General features: G+C 35.2%; 1 protein-coding gene across 1 annotated transcript; it reads left to right on the top strand.

Moving 5' to 3' along the window:
* The first annotated feature begins 998 nt into the window (after positions 1 to 998).
* Positions 999 to 12739, top strand: TESMIN (testis expressed metallothionein like protein). The gene is made up of 11 exons (XM_032188041.1): positions 999 to 1028; positions 1707 to 1824; positions 2957 to 3015; positions 3182 to 3277; positions 3974 to 4094; positions 5263 to 5339; positions 7680 to 7765; positions 9156 to 9258; positions 10695 to 10832; positions 11685 to 11860; positions 12583 to 12739. The coding sequence occupies exons 1-11, from the start codon at positions 999 to 1001 to the stop codon at positions 12737 to 12739; spliced, it is 1161 nt and encodes a 386-aa protein (XP_032043932.1).
* Positions 12740 to 21758: the final 9019 nt, after the last annotated feature.

The raw sequence follows: 21758 nt of genomic DNA, 5'->3' as shown, positions 1-21758 counted from the left end.
GGGGAACTACCACATTAAAACTTACATGAGATCCACATTATGTCTAAAGTTACATCATAAATTTTATACTATAACAAAATTCGTAGTAAATACAGCAATAAATTTATGTTTTGTATTACCATAAATAACATGAAGTGAACATGTAGTTCTGACTGTTGTTTTATATACTACCATTGGTATTAGCAAGTATTAGGTAGTTGTACAAATTACAAATATTGTATTAATTTCTAATTCTACAGGTGAGTCAGTAGACATCTTAAAAAGTATGGTCCAAATGAGCTAACAATTAATTAATTTGCAACAGTAAATTGTGGTCTATATTGTTAAATCTCTGTAGAGAAAGTAGTTTTGTATGTGGTGTACTTTCTACATTTGGCAAAGTTTTTCTGTGTATTTTGAAGGTAATACCTCTGTTGCTTCAGTTACTATCTATAAAGTATTATCTATCATTAAACTTTCTGTGATGCTCACAGGACCAAATCCATGTGCTTTATGCAGACTAATCATATTTAGAATACTTTTGTGTGCTTCTATATTTCTTTATGGTTGTATAGTATCTTCTGCAGAAATCCCCTCAATTTGTTTTTGCTCTGTGGGCTGCTATTAGAGGAGCACCAAAGCTTAGTCTGAGAAACTATTTTGAAATCCCAGCAAGGTGCTAGGCTGAAGTCATGTGGCAGCTGTGAGGCTACCTGTGCAGGAAACCTCTCATCACAGAACCTATTGCTTACATTACCCAGCCCTTTGCATTTCACAGTGGCATTTCATCTTGAGATGCTCAAAGTCTACCATGATATTTACCTTATTTACCTTACATGTTTTAGGTTTCTTTCTGATTTCGGGTTATGGTTTAAAAGGATCTCTGGCTTGGGAGTTTCTCTACGCTCATGCTCAATATTATCAGTAGTTCTTTAATAATCAAAATAATCATCTTAAGTCTTTTGACCTTTTGATAAGATTCAAATTTCTCCAGAAAATAGAGGTATCAGTAAGGCACAATGGTTCCTTTATTCAAAATCAAGCTGCAGGTAACAAACATTTGTTAGCCTTGGGTCTTCTATACAAAGGGTCTAAAAATAAGATTTAGAAAAAATCTTTCGGACCAGCTGCCTTCCTATTACCCTCAGAGTTTACCACACTAAATCTGTGTTTCCTTAATCAGTCCTGTTTCTTGAAGGTATTAGAACAAAATTATAATTGGGTTACGCATACTTTTAGTAAAATAAAAAAGCTGATTGGCTGTGTCTGTGCTGCTTACTTACCGTTCCAAACTGCTGTCTATATTATGTGGAGGAAGTAGGGAACATAAAGACTGAGAGCAAATTGTCCAATTCAAACAATCTCAATCCTAATTTGAGACTAAGAAATAGTTGTTTTTTATCTTTTCCATTTTCTCTTAATTTGCTTTATTATTGAAAATACAAAAGTAGATGTTAGGTATGATGCTATTATAGTTACAGGTATATTAGATCTGAACCATTACTACATGTTGAACAGAAAATGGAGAAATAATGTTCACATTTCAGTGGTATCTGGTAATGCTGTTTGCAGCATTTATGTGCTTAATTATATCTTGAAAATGTAAATAATTTATAATTTTGAAGGCCACTATAAATCATTTTTGTTTATTTGTTTGGCTTTTTAAAAATGAGACATTTAATATATAAAAGTTATAAATTAAACATATTAAACATTCTGTTCTTCAGGTGTTTAGACCATTAATACCTCCAGTTGCAGGTGAGAATAACTGTATTTGTTATGACCAATATAAGGGAATCCAAACCAGCCCTATGCAGTCAAAAAACTTGCCAGATTGCTTAAATGGTAAGTGCCTCAAGTGGCTGAGTGGAATTTTTTTTTTTTTTCAATAACCTTAGAAAAGCATTTAAATAGCTAAATAACATACTTTCTAGATTTGGAAAATTGCATTATGAGCCATTGAGCCATTTCTGAAAACATTAGTAGAGCTAAGAAGGCTTGGAAGGAAACAAGGTTTGAAATGGATCACCATTTCTTTGTGTATGTTCATGTTGCTTCAACCATGTAGTTGTCTTACTTTTGATTTTTTTTTCCTTGCTCCTATACCCCTTCTCCATTCATTCAGGAGAGTGTGAAGAAAATATTCCTTCTTGCAAAAAAATTTCCCTTTGGATTTTGTCAAACAATGTTTTTATTTCACTTTGAAGTCTGACAAGAGGTGTTAAAACTGTGGTTTGCTCTGATACTGCTGATGATAGTAAGCTCTTGAGTTGGTGTATTCTGCCTGTTCACAACCATGCTCAGGGTTAAACCGACTGCTAGATTTGGTCTGAAAGAATAGTTTTTCCTCAGGTCTGAGTGGACCAAGAGCACTGAAGAAAGTTGCCTTCTTTTTTGATGTGGAATGTAGTCTGCTCTCTCTAATGGTATTGAGGAGACTTATTTAACAAATATTCTGTATTTGCAGGGTGATACTTCGTGGCCCGTGTTGTTTTTTGTATCCCTCAAAAGAATGATTGAGTTTCCTTTTTGTGTACCAAGCCTTGTATGTCAGTCAGTGTTAAACAGACAGCCTACTGTCATGTAGATGCTATCTAGCAAAGCAAGTGTTCTCAAGTTGTTCTTTCTGGCATATAATGTCCCTTATAATGCATTTAGTCCCGCAGCCATCCTTTGTATGTTAGCAATATACAGTCTTTACAATGGAAGCTGACATATTCATCTGCCTTGCTAACGTAATGTCATTGCTAAATGAATTTTACCAGATGGGCACAATAAACCTTTTAGAGACATCAAACAAACCCATACTGAAGTCTGTTTTTCCCAAGTCTGTCACAAGAGAATATTAAATATTCTTTCATAAGACTGTAATGCCATAGTGACATGAAAATCTGCCTTTATTAACACTATAAATGATCTCTTGGTATAAAAACACTGATCTCTTAGTAAACAAAATATTCTTTATTTTATATACTAGAATCTTCCAGCGGTATTTGTGGCTTACCTCAGACTAATGCTTCTGCCTATGATGAAATAGTAAGTATGCATTTATTTTTTTTAATTTATTGTATTTGTTTGGAATTCAAAGTAGATTTTAAAGCATGGCTACTAAGATGTAGTACTTGATGTTTCAGGCTGAGGTAAGAGAGGCAATTAGAAATGTTATTGAGAATTACCGAACAATTACAGAACAATTTTTCAGAGTTCAAATGTTGGCGAATCTGGCTGCAAGTTATTAGCATTGCATGGTGTAGTGGAGGAACCCAGATGTTTACACAGAAATGATACCAACCCTGTGGTGATTATATTCTGTAACTGATAGCAGAATTGTATGCTAAAGAAAATTCTTAACTTATTTATACCACACATGCACCAAAAAATCCTACATAATAAGCCCTTTGTCAAGACTAATAAGACTTCCTCAGACTCACAGTCTAAATTTTATCAAGTACAGTGCTATTTTGTATATAACATATTATTTTCTACTTATCTATACTTGCTAGAAGCAAATATGATAATATGAAAACTACCTCACAAAGGAATCACTTCTAAATAAGTGAAATGAAACCTTGAAACAGAATGTGGTGTTTTATGGTTAGGGAACTGAATCTTAGACCAGCATAGTAGAAAACTAGAGTAAAACAAAACAAAACAAAACAAAACAACAACAACAAAAAAAACACACACGCACAACAACAACAAAAATGCATAACATGCAAAACACTCCCCATGCAACAATTTAGAGAACCAGGAGTCCATCTCAACTAGATTGAGGAGATACAGTACGGTACCTCAAGAACTGCTTCCAGAACCAAACAAAGTGAAAGGGTCAAAAAGCAAACAACTTAATGCATAATAATGAGTTTGTCTGAAAGACTCCAGTCTGTGATTATGCAGCGTTATGAAACGCATTGCCCTTATGAAAACCTTTATATCTTCATGTTAAGAATTAAAGTTTCTTAGACGAAAGCTAATCATTAGTTATTTATTCCAGGTAATCTGTCAGTTGGAAGGAGGTACTCAAATACTCTGCATAAACAACTCTGCCACACAGGAACTAAAACCAGTTTATCTATTGCCCCAGTATCAAGACCAACATAATTATCTTCAATCTGGTAAAATGAAAGTTAAAATTATCTCTAACATGTCAGATAGCAAGCACATCATGGTTAATGTGCAACTGCATGTGTTTATATTCTTACGCAGCGACAGTGGGAGATGAGCCACAGTTAGCATAGCTATCACAAGTTATTACATTATTTTATAACTGAAAAATGCTAGGCACTTCAATGTAATAAGAAAGATGAAATGAATATGTAGAATACAATGCAAGCATAAATATTTGCATACATTTGCATTTACCATAGCTTGCCACCAAGTGTCACTGTTTCTGTATAAAACAAGAGCAGTTTCGAGGGCTCGCAGGTATACTTTAGCCTGGGGATTTAAAATGTCCCACTGATTTTTGCATCATTTGGTGAACTTGAATTACCATCCATTTTTAAGGAAGGTGCTTTCTGAGGCCCTAAAATTAATGGTTTAGCTATTCTGATGTTTGGTGGAGTAATACATTTTCATCTTAGAAGCAATACAACACTTGAGAGAATATTTCTTTACTGAAATATAGCTTCCTCAGAAAGATAAACATGGCATATTTCATTATTTATCACTGTCATTTTATTTATTTAAATTGTTAATAATTATGTATTATTTTATTAACTTCATTACAGTGCTGTATGTTGATGTCAATGTGAAAAGAAAGCCTTTTAATATTAAGCACCATACATAAACACGTTTCAGACATTTTTATCTTATCAAAATATTATAACTCTATGCCATTATGCCATTTGTTTTTTAATGTTCTTGGTGTCATAGAGTAAAAACAACCTGTGCTCAAATTCCTAGCTTACAAATTGGCGATTTTTTCTTCTTTAAGTTTTTGGTGGTGGTGGTTTTGCTTTTGTTTTGTGTGTGTGTGTGATCAGCTTTTTATTCTTTTTCTTTGCAATGAAAAAAAAAACATTCCTGGAGAGAGAACTTCTAGGCCACAATTCATTCATTCATTCATTGACACAATTGTAGAGTAAGTTTGGTTTCTAAAGTAGATTGTAACAGGAGGTGAAGAAAGAAGACAGACAGTGTCAGGGAAGTAATTTCTTTGTCAGTATAAGAAGTTCAAGCTACCTATTTGCAGGTATGCTTAATTTAAAAAAAAAAAATGCAAAAAATAAACTGTATACACGTAGTAGTTCTGCAGTCTTCAGGTAAATATCTTCTTTTCAGATGTGGGCAACCCTGTAACAGCTGTACTGGGGCAGTATTTGCCTGTTTCAGGTAAACTGGATCTTAATGAGCAAGAGGTAAAGAAGCTTTATTCTTTGCATTTATCAAGTAGCAGCATACATTCTTTTTACTTTCCTTAATAAGGGTTATTATGTCTATGTCAGGAATAACAACCATGAATTTTCTAAAGACAGTTTAGTTAGTCTGGACAGATTAGTTTTGCATCCAATACAATTTCTGTTGTGGTTTAACCTGGCCGGCAGCTAAACACCACACAGCGGTTTTCTCACCCTCCCCTCTCCCTCTCTGGGATGGGGGAGAGAAACAGGAAAGTGAAGCCTGTCAGTTGAGATAAAGACAGTTTAATAAGAGAGAAAAATAATAATAACAACAATAATAATAACAATAATGATGATAATAGTACTACTACTAATAATGTATATGAAACAAGTGATGCACAATGCAATTGTTCACCACCCGCTGACCAATGCCCAGCCTAACCCCAAGCAGTCCACTCCCCCCCCCATGGCTAGCCACCCCTATATATTGTTCAGCATGACGTCAGATGGTATGGAATACCCCTTTGGCCAGTTGTGGTCAGCTGCTCTGGGTCTGTCCCCTCCCAGCTCCTGCTGCACCCCCAGCCTGCCTGTTGGCAGGACAGAGTGAGAAGCTGAAATGTCCTTGGCCTGGTGTAAGCACTGCTCTGCAACAATTAAAACATCAGCATATTATCAGCACTCTTCTCACCCTAAGCCAAAACATAGCACCCTACCAGCTACTAGGAAGAAAATTAACTCTGTCCTAACTGAAACCAGGACAATAAAGGTATCACAGAATCATGGAATAGCAGAATGGTTGAGGTTGGAAACTTCTGGAGATCATCCACTCCAGCCCTCATGCCAAGCAGGGTGACCCACAGCACGTTGTGCAGGATGGCATCCAGGCAGGTTTTGAATATCTCCAGAGAAGGAGACCCGACAGCCTCTCTGGGCAATCTGTTCCAGTGTTCTGTTGTCTTCACAGTAAAGAAGTGTTTTCTCGTGTTCAGATGGAACTTCCCTGTGTTTCAGTTTGTGCCCGTTGCCTCTTATCCCAGTTTCAGAATTTTCTGGAAATAATACCAAAATTAAAAATAGTTTTCCCTGAGAAAAATAAATGTTTTCCAGTTTTCAGAACTTGAATTTTGAATTTAAATAGATTATATTATTTCTCAGAACTGTTATGCAACTCTTTTGGGGGGAGGGAGTAGGAAGGCATATTGGCTTTTACAGAAGAAGGGGACTGTTTTCTTCCAGTAAAATTCTTTACATTCTCCTCATGATTAGGATTTAGTAGTCATTATGTCTGATTAATTCATAATTCTTTCATGTTTCTTTTTTGCTGATGGAGTAAGTGGTAGAAAAGTATTTCAATTTATTTTTAAAAATGAAAACTGAACAGAAGACCAGAAATCTTTGCAGAAGTTTGATTTCTAGTGTGTTACTTCCAACAGAGCTGTTAGCAAAAATCACTGCAAATTTTTACCTGTTAACTTCTGATTTATGTGAAATGAATATGTGATGTCAGTACGAGCACAGCAGATGGGTTGTGAATAGCAATCATTGTCATAAAGGAGGGAACTGAAAACCCAAGGGCTAGAGGAAACAATCAACTATAGAGTTTTTCAGCACTAGAAGTAGTATATCAGCAAATTTGTGCCTAAACATTCTGGCATAGTGATATAGGCTGGACAGCTATTCTTTTCTCTTTAATTTTATCCTCAGTCTGTTGTTCCCTAAATTTCTTCTCTTGCTTTAAATATATTAATTTTCCTCTTCCTTATGGTCAGCTAGATTAATCACCAATTAAAATAACCATGATTTACAGTTACTCACAGCCCCTCATTTTACGTGTATTAACAGCATAATCCTATTTGTTCTTCCCTTCTCTCTCCATAACCAGGCTGTTATTAATCGCATATCTGAAGAGACAACAGATCTGCAGTCTGTTTTGTTGGCCTGTGATCTAATTCTTTTTTAAAAATTTGCTTAGTCTTCAACCAATTAGATGTCATATGGTAGATGAACATAATGTAAATTATCAAGTCACTAGCCAGTTTCAGTTGACTACTGGAAATAAAAGCAACTGAACATAGAATTATCAGTATGTTGAAAACAGTACGCTAATACTGCAGCACTGAAAGCTGTTCTTGGTACTTCACGCCAGGGGAAATGGGGATCCTGACATACCGAGCAGTTTCACAGAGGACATGCATGCAATTTTAATGGTTTTAAACTTCTATGAGTTTTATCACTATTCATGGCAAACAAAGCATCCTTGGAGCATTTTCTCAGTGTTACTTTATCTCTTCTAACTCATGAAAGTCTTTTTAAAAACTTAACATAAACTAGTTATATGAATTTTATCTTAAACAGTTTGAACATGGATCCTTACAATCGGCAGCTAGCACTGCCACATTCCAGCCAGAATCAAACGTGCAAGTGAAAGTGCCTTCAGCTGGGTAAGATGAGTGAAACATTTAGTCCATGATGACTTCTGCATTTTATACTGGAAATGACTCCTAGACATCTTTGTGTTACATGGCTGCTTCTCTCTTGTAATACAAATGCAGTTCTGTACAAATGCTTTCTGTGTGTATCTCAGTGGTCATGAAGCCTGTTGGTGGTGGTCAAGGCTGTCTAGCATGCTTCCAGGGTTTCTTACGATCAATGCAATTGTGGTGTCCATGTGTCTGAAAAACATTTAATTTTCTGAATTAGTGAATATGTTTCCAAATGTAAGTAATGTGCTTTGCCCATATTTCTAACACTAGTGGAATTCTTTTAATAATATTTAATTGGAGATCATTGTTAAATACAAGGCAGATGCAACCCCAAGGTGAGAGGTGAGAATGCTTTGCAGTTGCTCAACTATCACTGGATTCTGTGACTGGGGGCTGATTTGCCCCAGGTAGAGACAGCTGGTGGGTAGCAGGAGATTACAGGTTATTTAGTCTTCTCTTTTTGTCACCTGCTCTGTGACTCTACATTTGTTAGGTAGCTCCAATAGTGCTGAGGGAAAAAAGAAAAAACAAAACAAAACAAAACAGGTTTTTATTGTTTTAAATGTATAGACTAAATTTCATAGTAGCTGTATTTGTATTTTTTTTTTCTAATTTTTTTTCCTTTTTCAACCTGTGTAGCCTACCTTGTCGTTCAGGGTTTACAAAGTCTAAGAAACCATGTAACTGCACAAAATCTCAGTGTCTTAAATTGTAAGTAATAGTTTATCAACATTTCATAAATGCTAGTAGCAGTGTATATATGAAAGGACAAACATACAATAAATGTATTCCACTGAACAGTCCATAGGTGTCAAAAGTTACTCCTCTGATCCTGAGTTAAAAAGATCAACAGTTTATGTAAACTAATGTTCACACAAGCTCAGAATGTAGTGCAGAGTTTTGGATGACTGAATATAATAAAAAATACGGAAAATACAATAAGAAGCTAGAAGGTAATGATCAATGTGTATCCAGAAAATAATTTATGGAATGTAATTGCTGTGTAGTGAAGCATCTATCTGGCTGCCGTGCATAATAATATATGCATAAATATTATGCGCACAGTATTATTATGTTTACATGCATAAACATTATTTACATAAATAAGATGCATGGAGCCGTGTACATAATGATTACAATTTGATTCATTTGTGGAGTGGGCTTGTTTTACAAAACATAAAATTGAATGAAAGAGAGAAGGATTTTGTATGGTTTTGGGTATGATTATATGACTGAGGAAGGGGACATTTTTCATGAGTAGAAACTATAAATTCTGTCTTGAAATAGAATAACATTTAAAAGCAGTTAATCTTTTCATTTCTTATTTTGCCTTATATGTTAATCACAGATATTGTGATTGCTTTGCCAATGGTGATTTTTGCTGCAATTGCAACTGCAATAATTGTTACAACAATCCGCTTCATGAAACTGAACGATTTAAAGCCATTAAGGTAAAAAAAAAAATACAGACCAGTATCATCTTTGTGAAAAATACGTATGAAAAATACAGAAGTATTGTTTTTTCTCCAGTAAAATTCCTTGAAATGTTATTTTTATATTAAATAGCACTGTGGTGTCTCTATATTTTTCTTACATAAATAAATACCTATATATACATATTTAATTTCCTTTTATAGAACTTCTGATACTTTGGATTAAAACTGGTGGTATGATAACTGAATGATAATTTTCGTTCTTGGAAGGAAGTATGGAACCCCAAGTTTAATTTCAGAAATGTTTTCACTTAAAGGAAAATTTATTGTGTCCCCAAATTAGAGGAATTTAAAGGAATTAGAGGAATTTAAAGGAATTTATCATTATCCAAATTATTATTCTCATTGACAGATCTTCTGCAATTGTCTGTACCAGTCTTTCTGGTTGATTTATTCATGAAAGATAGAGTACTATGGGGGCTGATTTTTGTTTGTGTTTCAAACTTCAAAATCTGGGCAATAATTTAATCTTAGAAGTATATATGTCTGTTATGTTTTGTAAAGTTTAGAGTGAAAATGAAAGGTCTTATTCTACTGCTGATACTTTAAAATTAGGATATATTAATGGCTTTGTTATTCTTGCATGCAACTCTCCAGAGCTCTTTTGTATCATTCAGATAATCTCTGGATTGTAGAAGAATTTGATCTAATTAGATTTATTACTTTGCTGAATTCGACCAGTGGAAGCTACATCAGTTTTTGGGATCAATGTGCAACAACTGGTTTTCAAATCAAATGCTCTTCAGTAGTTGTACTGATGGGGTTGTTGACGTCTGTTGATGACTGTCTTTCACTGTTGCAGATGGCATCCTGGTAGAGAATAAGAGATCTTGTCTGTGCCTGAGGAAAGCATACTAGCTTCTGTGTCATCCATAAATATTGGACATAAAGTGTATAGAATCCCTTTAATCAGCCTTTTAGTAGTCCATGGCATTTGTGAGGTCTTAGGATGTGAAAAAAACTACATTTCCAATGGAATATCCAATGCTGATTTCATTGAATGTTCTTGTATTGGAACATTAATAAATATCATTAATACTCATGAGATGTACGTGACCATATGTGCACTATTTTTCACTGGCAACTTTTTATTTCTGGTGAAAGTAGGGTCAGCAGTGAGACAAAACCAGCCCCAAGTGAATAGCAGATGGGTCATTTAGGATATTATTTGACCAATTTGAGTTGCTTTCTGTGATATAGCCCAGTCAGCTTAATATTCTGGAATCTTTGAATTTCTGCTTTCACATGCTGTAGAAGACTCTTTTATATATGTTCTTCATGTCACCAAGGATGAGTAGAAAGTAAGAAATTCGTAGTTAAATATTGCACGGCGCTCTTCAAGTGTTTCAAAGTACGTCTTTGAATGTCTCATAATTTAACATTTTTTGTTTCAGGTCTGTCTCGATAGAAACCCAGAAGCTTTCCTACCAAAGATTGGGCAAACAAAACTGGGAGAAGTTAAACCTCACCATAACAAAGGATGCAATTGCAGGCGTTCAGGATGTCTCAAGAATTATTGTGAGTGCTTTGAGGTGAGTCAGGTGAATTTTCCTATTGTTGATTATTACTTTAACATTGATTTTATTTTGTAACTAGTTCTTTCTTTGAATTGTTGATCATAAAATTTTTTGAACATAGGAGTCACAGTCTCATTCTTGCCATGTCTTTAACTTCAGAGAACTGAATCTAGCTGAAGTTGATGAGTTAAAAGGCCAGCCAGCTTGCTGACCAGAACACTCTTGCCCCGCTTGGTCAGGTGCACCCCATCCTGTGTCAGCATTGCCCTGTCTCTTAAAAGTATGTTTGAGATCGTAGAACCCAAAACCTTGAGCATGGCACCAGCCATGCAGCCAATTGTTCACTTGGTCTGTTCATCTCCTTCTTCTTTGGTCCCAGCCTCCAAATGGGAAGATGGAGGAGAACATTGCTTGTACTCCTGATCCCTTTAACATCTTTCTGAGGGACATAAAGTCCCTTTTGATATTTTGGAGTCTCTGTGTTGCAGCCTCATTAGATCCTGCATGAAAGAGTAGGAATGGGTGGTAGTCTTCAGGCCCCAACAGGCTTGGAAGACTCTTCATAATATCATGAATGCAGGCAATGTTTTCTGCCAATCCAGGTAGCTTTAATGCTCAATCCACAAATTGAAGGGGAGCAGTCTGTGATTTGTCTGTGTACAGGGCAAGGGAGTATCACTATTCTCCACAGAGAATCCTTGGAGGGAACTGACTTGCTTCCTCAAATTGATACCGACAGTCTCACTCTGAGAATATAGACCAGTATATCTAGAATAAGTCCCTGGTGATATAGGTCTAGTCGTTCTTCAGTTGTATGTTTAATTTAAGTTTTATATAATTTTTATACAAATATTCTGTATTTGCCAGGCTAAAATTATGTGTTCCTCTATTTGTAAATGCATTGGTTGCAAAAATTATGAAGAAAGTCCAGATAAAAATCCACAGCTGACTGCGCTAAACTACATGGACATAGGAAGTAATGAAGGAAATAACCCAGTTTTAACATCAGCATTGGAAATATTACCAAAATTGGAGAAAGACAGGTGAATAGTTGGAAATAGTAATGCATAACCCATTGGTCTATCTTCAGTAATGTGTCATGTAACCAGTATCATATTTACCTAAGAAATAATGACTAAAATGACAGGTGGTTTGTATAAAAGGAATTACCTTCACACAGCTTTTTCCCTCTTAATTAAATAAATACATAAAGGGGAGACTATTCCTATCCCTTAGGAACGTATTATGGAGACTTCAAGGACTTACGTATTAGTTCTGCTTTAAAAACAGAAGTTAGTTTTGTGTTGATCACATAATTAATTATCTTCATAATCCCTTCCAGTCCATTCATTTCTAACAAAACCTTTCCCAAAGAAGTAGTAAGAAAATTGTTTTTATTATGTTTGTGGTGTTCAGACAATAATAATTTTGAAAATATTTGAATAATTTCTGCTGTGGATAATGTATAGATGGGGTAGATGATGTCAAATTATGCCTTTATTTGAATTGCATAAAAGAAAGAATAATGTTAATAATGTAGCCGAATACGATGTTAACAACTGGTAGTTTAAAGAGTTTATTCAAAGGAAGGGGTGGTAAAATGCCATTTCGGGAATCCTTGAGGAACTTGGTGCTGTTTTCTTTGCCAGCAGTAGGCTGAATTTACTGTTAGTACCTTAGTTAAGAAGTTTGAAGTTTGTCTTTTAAATTATTTTCTGTATTTAAAATGGATATATTTTATACTAAATTATTTTTTCTCTGTCAGACTGAGATATCTATCTTGGGAAGAAGTGAAAGCAACATGTACTTGTCTCCTGGTGCAAGCTGAAGAGGCAGAAAAACGAGGATACTCTGACTGTCTAGGTGAACGTATGATCATGGAGGAATTTGGGAGGTGTTTATCCCAGATTTTACATGCATAATTAAAACCTGCAAGACTGAAGGTTTTCAATAATTTTCCATGTATTACAAAGCCAATGAGTATTAATATGGATATATTGTCAGTCTCCACAGTGCCGCTGCTTAATGATCTTACCTTGATCTTTCATAGGACTAATTTCATTGACTTCTCATGAATTCTTTCTGGGTTATGCTGGTGTAAGTGAAATCCATGTAATATCCAACATTTTTTCAAGTAACTTAATACAAAAGAAAGTTTACTACATTTCCTACTAAAAAAGATTTTCTCTGTACTTACGATTTTCTGAAGAATTGGCCCAGTCTTTACCTAGACTCTAATTAAAAGTCAGTTTAACTTAAAATGACTTTGGATGTTTTTGAGTAGACATCCAGTAGAAACTAAGTAAAAATTTCCTGTCTTGTTTTGGTTATTATGTGAATGGTGAAGCAATTTAATTTCCAGTGGTAGTAGGTAAATCTGCTGTGTTTAGCTTTGGATCTTCTCTGGTTTGGCAACTCATTTCTCCTGTCTGCTGATGTACTATTTTTGGAAAAGAGAGCAACATTGTCAATTGGTTTGGTGTTCATTGTTGGAAAAAAACATCTAAAACAATACTGGCATCCTTTTCTTAGTGCCACTCTCCCTCCTCCTCCCTCACTTCCTACTCCCTCCCCCTAACTTTTTTCTAACAGTGGCTTTAGTAGACATAGAGCCTGTCTAATAAAAAGTAGGAATTTGACGTCCTTTTTTCTCCTATCTTAAAGTACAAGAGTATGTGACAGAAAAATCTTTTATGAATCTTTTAAGATTATGAAATCTTATGAAAAGATTTTATGAATCTTTTATACAGAATTAAAATTTGCTGAAACCTAGATTTGCAATCCAGTTTCCCTTAAAGTTTTGAATAACTTTTGTTTGTTTATTTATTTTTGGTATGTTTAAAATCTAAAATGCTACACACTCAGTATGTATAAAAACTAAAATGTGTAAAATTTTCATATCTTCTCTGTGATATGTTTTCTGCTTCGCATTCTCATTGTTGTTCAATTTTATTTTCTCCAGCAGGAGTAAGCTATTTGCTGCCATATTGTTATCTAAATGATTTGACAGATTATATCAAAAATAATGCTGTTTGGTTTTAGATGTATTTATGCTAGGTTAATAATATTTGCTTGAATATTTCTGACTTTTGTGCTGAAAAGAATAAAGATATTCTCCATGTCATGTTGATTCATTAAAAATAATCTTGCCAGAATAGTAGGTAAGAATTCATGCTATTTAAAAATAAATAAATAATAATAGCCTTTATTTTTGTGGGGAATATTGGAAAATTTTAGTAGACACAGGAAAACATTTGTGTCATTTTATAAAATGCTGTCAAATTTTCATTTGGAGTACCAAGTACAGTTCTGGTCATCTGTGCTTAAGAAAGATAAAAGTTAATTTGGAACAGGTGCAGTTCTGAGAACTGGGATCAATGTGTGTGTGTGGAATATCTATCTTTAGAAACAAACAAAGGAGATTTTCTGCTTTATCTAGGCAAATGAAGGCAGAGAGGAGATACGATGACTCTTTATAAATAAATCCAGTGTATAAATATCAAAGAGGAATAGAAGCCATTTTAGATAAAAGATGTGAGTACAAATCACATACATTTAGAATGGAAAATAAACTCTCGTAACCATTCAAGGAGAAAGGGGCAGAATACTCTTCTGGATATAGTGTGGGCCAGGAATCTGAACAATTTAAAAATAGAACCTCATAAATATATGGAAAGAATTGCATAAATAAAATATTTTTCCTGGAGACAGTATGTTATGTCTGTCCTACAAGAGTTTAGGTTCTTGTACATTGGCATATTCAAGAGATTTTTAAAAGCAGAGCCAGTAGATTATGTTATATTTGCCTTGCATGAATCTCATACTTAGCTTCTACTACTCAGCTTTGGGACCCAGAGAAACAATACTTCTTGCTATGTCATTCTTAGAACCCCTAAGTACTGAACATGAACAGATGCTGAGGCAAGAAGCAGACAGACTGTATTCACTTTCTCAGAGGTATTAGAATGCTAAATGTGCAGGCCTGAATTAATCACTTTGGGATCATGAAAGAATTTTCAGCCACATGAGACAGGAAATTCAGGGGAATTTGTTTTGTTGTTTTCTTATGTAACGTAGGTCTACCTAGGATTTTTATTTTTTTTAGTTTATTTTTAGTTTTAGTTCTTAATGTTCTGCCAGTTCAAAGTCATTTGATGTTGCTGGTGCCCTCAGTCTCTGACTCTTTCTGTGGCACAGTAAGTACTGTTTTGAATCTCTTATGTGTGAAATGTACAAGAAATTGCTGGCACATTTGGGAAATGTAACATGGATGTTCCATGGGCCCTTCTAAACCGAACACAGACAAGACTCAGCAGCAGCAAGGGACTATGTTTGAAGATCCAGCCCCTTGTGCCTACAAACCACACCAACAATATGCATGGTACCTCATCAAAAAGAGCAAACTAGCTCTTGTGACTGTAACAAAATTAACCTATGGTCCTATTTGTTGCCCAACAAGTCCATAGTGATGAAGTAAATGAAATGTCATACCAGGAATTTAAATCAGTGAGTCAGCATCACCATGGTATATAGCTGGGGCCGGTTGTATCAGTGAAGTAATTCAGAAAGGAGCAAAGGCCTGAGCTTAAATTGAGCTCCTGAGTGATAATGGAGCCCCCATCAAGGATTCCCATAGCACTGGGGTCTTAAGAATACAGTCAGAACAATAGTTTTATTGTGCTGTTCCAGGTTGTTTTGATTAGGCACAGATCTCTTCAGCAGGGACCCATTTTACTCCCTCTCAAATAAACAGCCCACCACCATTTTATTCTTTTACCATTATTCCCAGTTTTACTGATTTTTTTTTTCCATCCTCGTTTGATAGTTTCATCCTTGCCATTGACCCCACTAAGTCAGAACATGTCCTTTCACTGTCTTTTCAGTTTTCACCCAAAGGGAGTTCCTGACTCTGCACTTTCAGCATTTTACATCTAGAAATTTGTTCTGTTATTATCCTATTAGTTTAGCCCCAGGTTGAGGTTGGTCTGCTGACTTTTAGCCCTTCCCTTGTCTACAGAATCTGGCAATTTCTAACATTGGTGCCCTGTTGGGTTAACCCTGGACAGGTCTGGGCATCTGTATGCATACTTAACAAGTAATGAATATTACTGAAAGTGATGAACTTTGTACACACTTAAAATTGTTAGATTAATTGCATTGTATTTTACTGCACTGATAGCAATAGCTTACTGTGTGATAGAACTCTAGGATAGTGTCATCATTTGATCTCTGTCTTTAGGTGATTTTTCTTTATTTTTATTTTTTGGTTGCAGGAATTAAAAGGAAAAAAGGAAAAAAGAATTACAATAGCCATTGCAGTGAGAATTGTATAAGTGTTTGGTATTTGGCGCATGTCTGTATTTCTGTTTCTGAAGTAAAGCAATTAAGTCACTTCATTCTGCAGAGCTGCTTGTAATCAATGAATAGGGTACCTGTACACAGATGGTCTCCATCCCAAATATTGCAGCATGGCAACCTGCTGTAGCATACTTTGCTGTTTACTCATTAGAGTTCTTTTTTACCGTCCTAGTCAGTAACTAACGAAGCTATGTCAGACAGGCCTTCTGAGAAGTGCTAGTAGTTAACAAATGTTATTAATTCATTGCACAGCACAGAGCTCTGTGTTACAGAAAGGGCATGGTTTGTGGCTAAGGAGCAAAATGGAGACTTCGGGGACCTGAGTTCTCTTCTTAGCTCTGCTCTAGACTTCCTGTCTGGTCTTGAGAGAGATTCACTGAATTTCTGTGGCTGTGATTTAGGGAAAAGGGCCTTCTTGAATTATAGTTCTTGTCTGTTCTGTAAAGCAGAATAGCAGACCCCCTTACTGTTTTTCTTTAGTCTGCCAGTTATTTAGGTCTCAGTCCATAAACAATCCAAAGTCTCTCCCTTTACTTCAGTAGGATCTTAGGCCTTTAGAAAGAGTCAGGAATATCTGATCCGGAGCACGGACCTAACACAGTGGGGCCCAGATCCCAGTTGAGGTGTCTACTGTAGTAAAAATTACAGCAATACTGCTAACATGTGAAGGAGAGGAAGAGGTATATGGTGAATTTGCAAAAAACAGTAGCATATCCTATAAGCATACCCCCCAAAATAATGCTTCCATAAATCTTCATTGGAGCGTGGATATTTGCCATTCAGTATTATCCACTTCAGAGACCAAATGTGACTCATTATTAAATTACTACAATCTGTGCTGATGTAGAAGCACCTCTGACACATCTCATTGTGAGTCATTTTTTCAGAGTAATTGCATTAGTAATAGCCGATTACACAGCAATCTTATGTTCCTACAAAATTAAGGTAATTACTGCAGCTAGAAACACATCCCTCTGTATTCTGTCCTAGCAAGGAGGCTGGTAAAAGGCAATGTAATGCTTCAATTCTTTGTAACAAGAGAAACATTAAGGTATAATTACATTATTTGGATGGGGGAGGGGAAGTTTTCACATTTGGACAGAACATGGAAACAAAGTCATAGTTTTTAGCCACAAATTCCTGCTACCTAAAGGCAAATAAATAAATAAATAATAATAATAATAGTTAAATAATAATAATAATAATAATAATAATAATAATAATAAAAAGATCTTTTGTGTTTATGTTAACCAGTATGGAGGAAATGTATTTGAAACAAGTGAATGAGGTTCTGTTCTGTACTTTGAAAATCACAGTTTTCTGTCTTTGAAGTAGATTTATTATGCAAAATGTGCATTTTTCTTTAAACTGGATGATCCAGAGAAGCTGGTATGGATTTATTTTTACACTGAGGTAAAATAGGTAAAAATTTGTTCACATGGCAGACCTGAATACCAGCTTCTAATTAGTCTGTGTGCTAGAGAATTTGTGTTTGAGTTTTTAAATTTCTTTGTGTTTTGGGGGGAAATGTGACATTTCACATTTTCTCACATTATTAGATGTTTAATATAACAGGTGAGGAACAATGGACAGGCCATTCCCTGTAAATTTAGCTAAGCAATTCAATCCTAAATAGTCTAGAAGGGATACTGAAAAGCTGGTATTATGCAGCGTCAACATTCATAGACAAAGGATGCCACTTGGTTGTTTGAGACCTGCAGCTTGGGTTGGTGATGCTTGATGCAAGTTCTGCCTGCAAATTTTACTTTCTCTTGCCTTAATATGTCATGTTTGAATTGCTGGGTGCAATCTGATAGCCGTGGAGTAAGAAAGAGGTGAAAAAGAAAAAAGAAAAAAAAGTGGTGGAATATACAAAGTAAAAAAATAAAAAGAACAATCTGGTGCTCCAAATTGCTTTGATTACAAAGCCCAGCACCTGAGTACAGATTGCTCAGTTAACACAACAGGTGGGAAAAGTGTCAATTTAAGCTAAATTCCTTTGATGCAAGCATCTTAGCAAATGTTGTATGTAGTTGTCATTTATTAGCCATATTTATGGTGAAAAGAATGGCTCCTTTGAAATGACTAGAAATCAAATAGGATCAAAGTAACTACATCAAAAATAATTTTATTTATTTATTTATTTATTTATAATGATGAGAAGTGATAGAAGAAAATACGATACCGCTCTGGTATAGGGCTTCTCCCAGCAGGACTGGGGACAATAGAAAGCTATTTCAGTGTGGAGTTGTCCCTGTTTACATGTTTTTCACTTTGATATCATTAATCCAGACTCACTTCATTGCTTATCTTTTCTTTTATGCCTTGTTTAGAAGCCTATTAAGATTTAGATACTGTAAAAAGCAGAAACAGGTAATTCATGAGAGATTCTGACTGCAGTGAGTAAAATAATAATAATAATAATAATAATCAGAGGTTGCTGCAGGTCTGCCATGATTTGAAAGCTGTCAGTGCTAGTGATGATATAATTATGGAAGGGCATAGGTTATGTATTGTCCAAGTCTGGTAATGATATCTGAATTGTTAATAGAGCTCTGTTAGTCACCATTATTTGTAAAAATTAGAGTAGCAACAAAAACATTGGTATTTGAATTTATCTGTTTTATTTATTTATTTATATTAAGGGGAGTGCCATAGTACTTCTCTGTCTCTAGGAGTAAGTTTATGTTGTTGATCATTTCTTTTGTTTGTTCCAATCACATGTACACACACATGTTTTTTTTCTAGCTTTAGTAGAAATGCATAGGCATACATCTTTTTTTGTCTCTTCTATGTTTTAACATTTTTCCTTCACTTAATAATTTATTTTTAAAAAATCCTGGCCTTAATCATTCTATTTTCCCCTAAATTTAAGCTGGTGTACCAAACCAGGGAATAGATCTTCTGCAGAGTATGTAATTCCATGGAGTTAGAACTACCGACACCAGAAAACAATATTTCTATTTTTCAAGGATTTTGCTTTTAATATGATGAAAAACATCAACAAAGAAGTAGCTATAACTAATATACACTTGTAAGTTATGAATGTTATTCTTTAAAAATTACTTTTTAAAAATACATAAAAATTGTCTAGATTAAGTTTGTAATACTGTTCATCATTGTCAGTGGCATATCTCCTGCCATCTAGTGATAAACAAGAGAAACAAGTCAGAAAAACTGTTCCAACACAGCATCCAGTTCAAAGCAACAGGCATAAATTGTATGAAAGAGACTGGGTCCAGACAGAGGAATAATCATGCAGCTAGTACAGAACATCAATGCTGACTTCAAAAGACAAGGCTCTGCTCCTGTCTCAGATAACCTGAAGGTTATTGCAGTAACCATGAGTTGAGATTTGCATTGCTCAGGCAATTGATTAGATTAAATCGCCCAAATTCTTCTTGTAGTGTTTTAAATAAAGAAATGACATGGTACGTGGGGTCTGGTCATCAGTATGGGACAGAAGATAACTGGGTAAGTGACTTCTATTTAGCTAAACTTTGGCAAGATGAATTCTGCCCCTACCTCAACTCAGTAATATCATTACTCATCAATATCGTAATCAAAATGCATGTCAGTAATGCAATTAAATAACAATCTTAGCAGGCTTTGTGATGCTTTATAATGGAATTACTTATTTCCACCACGTGTATGTGGAGTGTTTGGAGAGTGAAAAGTACATAGTACAGGTAAAAGGATGATATTTCACATGAAAACTCACGTCTCCTTTTCTCTGTAAAATCTGCACATTCTGTATGGTGGCTATAAGAAGTGTGGATATGAAGAAGAAAGAATGTGAGAACTCAAATCACTTCTTGCAGAAAAATCTATTCTGGGAACTTGAAGTCAGCTCTGTAGTTTAGTGTGATTAGAACTAGGAGATGTCTGGTTTATGTTTCAGAGATTCTTTCCCTTCAGGTGCCACTCTCACTTGTGTATGTACAATAGAAATGAGTAACCCAGAATGTGTCTTCCAAGATCATAAAATGAGCAACAGTTACAACATCCACCACAGTTATTTATTGACAGCTCCTTTTCATCTTCAATTCACAATCACTACTTTGTCTGATGTGGTTTGGAGAAGAGTCTTGGTTTGCAGGCTGTACTTAGATTGCAGATGAGGTCAAGGTAACTATTTGTCTGAAGGTATTTTCAGAGTCAAGGTAACTATTTGTCTGAGGGAATTTTCAGAGCGATGTATGGTGGGAAAAGAATGGTACTTAGCTCTGAGGGGCCAGGATCTTTAGCTGTTATTCCTCTGAACTGATTCAATTTTGGGAATCTGTGATATAGTTTCTTGTGAAGAAGTAGGAGGAACCATCGGTTGTTTACAGCTAGAAAGATGATGTGAAATTCTTTGGCTAGGAAGCATTTATGAGAGCAAAGTCTGTAGATGATAAGATTTTATGCAAGCTAAAAAAAACTAAAACTTTAGCTGCAAGTTTTTAGAAGGGAACATGCATATGTTTTTTGTTTTTGTTTTGTCATGTGGCTCTTGTGACACTAGATAAATAATTCTGAACTAAGCATTTTGTTGCAGGATTTTAAATGCCAGTTCTCATTATTTTTAAGGCTAGCTAGTGCTAGCCTTGCTTTAGTGATACTTAGAGGAATCTTCATAGTAAGCAATCATCTTATTATATTAATAATCAGGCAAAGACAAGTGCTTGTAAGTCATAACTGAAAAGAATTTGAAGTTTTCTTCTGTTTGCCAACAGTATGTCACTGAGTAGGCAGCCCCTCTAAAAATACCTTTGAAAACAAGACATTTGAATTAATAATATGCTCGAAGAAGAGAGGCTTAATCATCTACTCAGTATCTTTGGATTCGCTCCAGAAATTGAGGACTACATCTGACCTACTCTTTTGACTTTAAGGATTTATGTGCAGTATTTCAAGAACATTTCAGAGTGATTGATGGCCCAAGAGTTACTGCTATAATGCTACCTGCCCTTTGAGTTCCAATGTCTGAAGTTGGACTTGCTTAAGGAGTTTTATACTAGGCTAAGACATTATTAGAATGATCTTCAGGTGGTTCAGCTTGAAATAAAAACATTTCTGAGGTGCACACACAATATGTCTGAGGTAAATTTAACTGGTCATAGGATTATTCTTCAAAGTAGGATAATCTTGGGCTAGCATCAAGATGTCATAATGCCATATGCCAGTTGCCTCTCTCTCACTGGGACAATGAAAGGAAAGATGAGTTGCAACTGCATCTTCCACAGGCTTCCTCATCTACTATCCAGGTCCAGAAAACACAGGCAAATGCATTCCTATGCAGCAAAAACCTTGTTCAAATGTAATTTCCTGTGGTGAGGCAGGAGAGTGTTATTTTCAAATCTGGTATCAGTTCAAGGCCTAAATGTATCACTACACATGCTCTTTAGTTCTCAAACTGGTAATATCCTGACAAATTGAATCTGATGTTATTTTTCTCTAGCAGTGATTACAGTGCTTTTTAGGCTTTGTTTTAACCTAATGTTTGTCTTTATTATGTGTGTTCAATTACGATTTCAGAGAGTTACCAGGTATGTGATAAATAAGTTACTGAAACTGTTCCAAGAAAAATGGGCAGTTGTA

Source organism: Aythya fuligula, chromosome 5 (assembly GCF_009819795.1).
Source record: "Aythya fuligula isolate bAytFul2 chromosome 5, bAytFul2.pri, whole genome shotgun sequence".
Classification (NCBI taxonomy): Eukaryota; Metazoa; Chordata; class Aves; order Anseriformes; family Anatidae; genus Aythya; species Aythya fuligula.
Note: the sequence above shows the minus strand (reverse complement) of the source record. Positions and strands in the feature narration are given on the sequence as shown.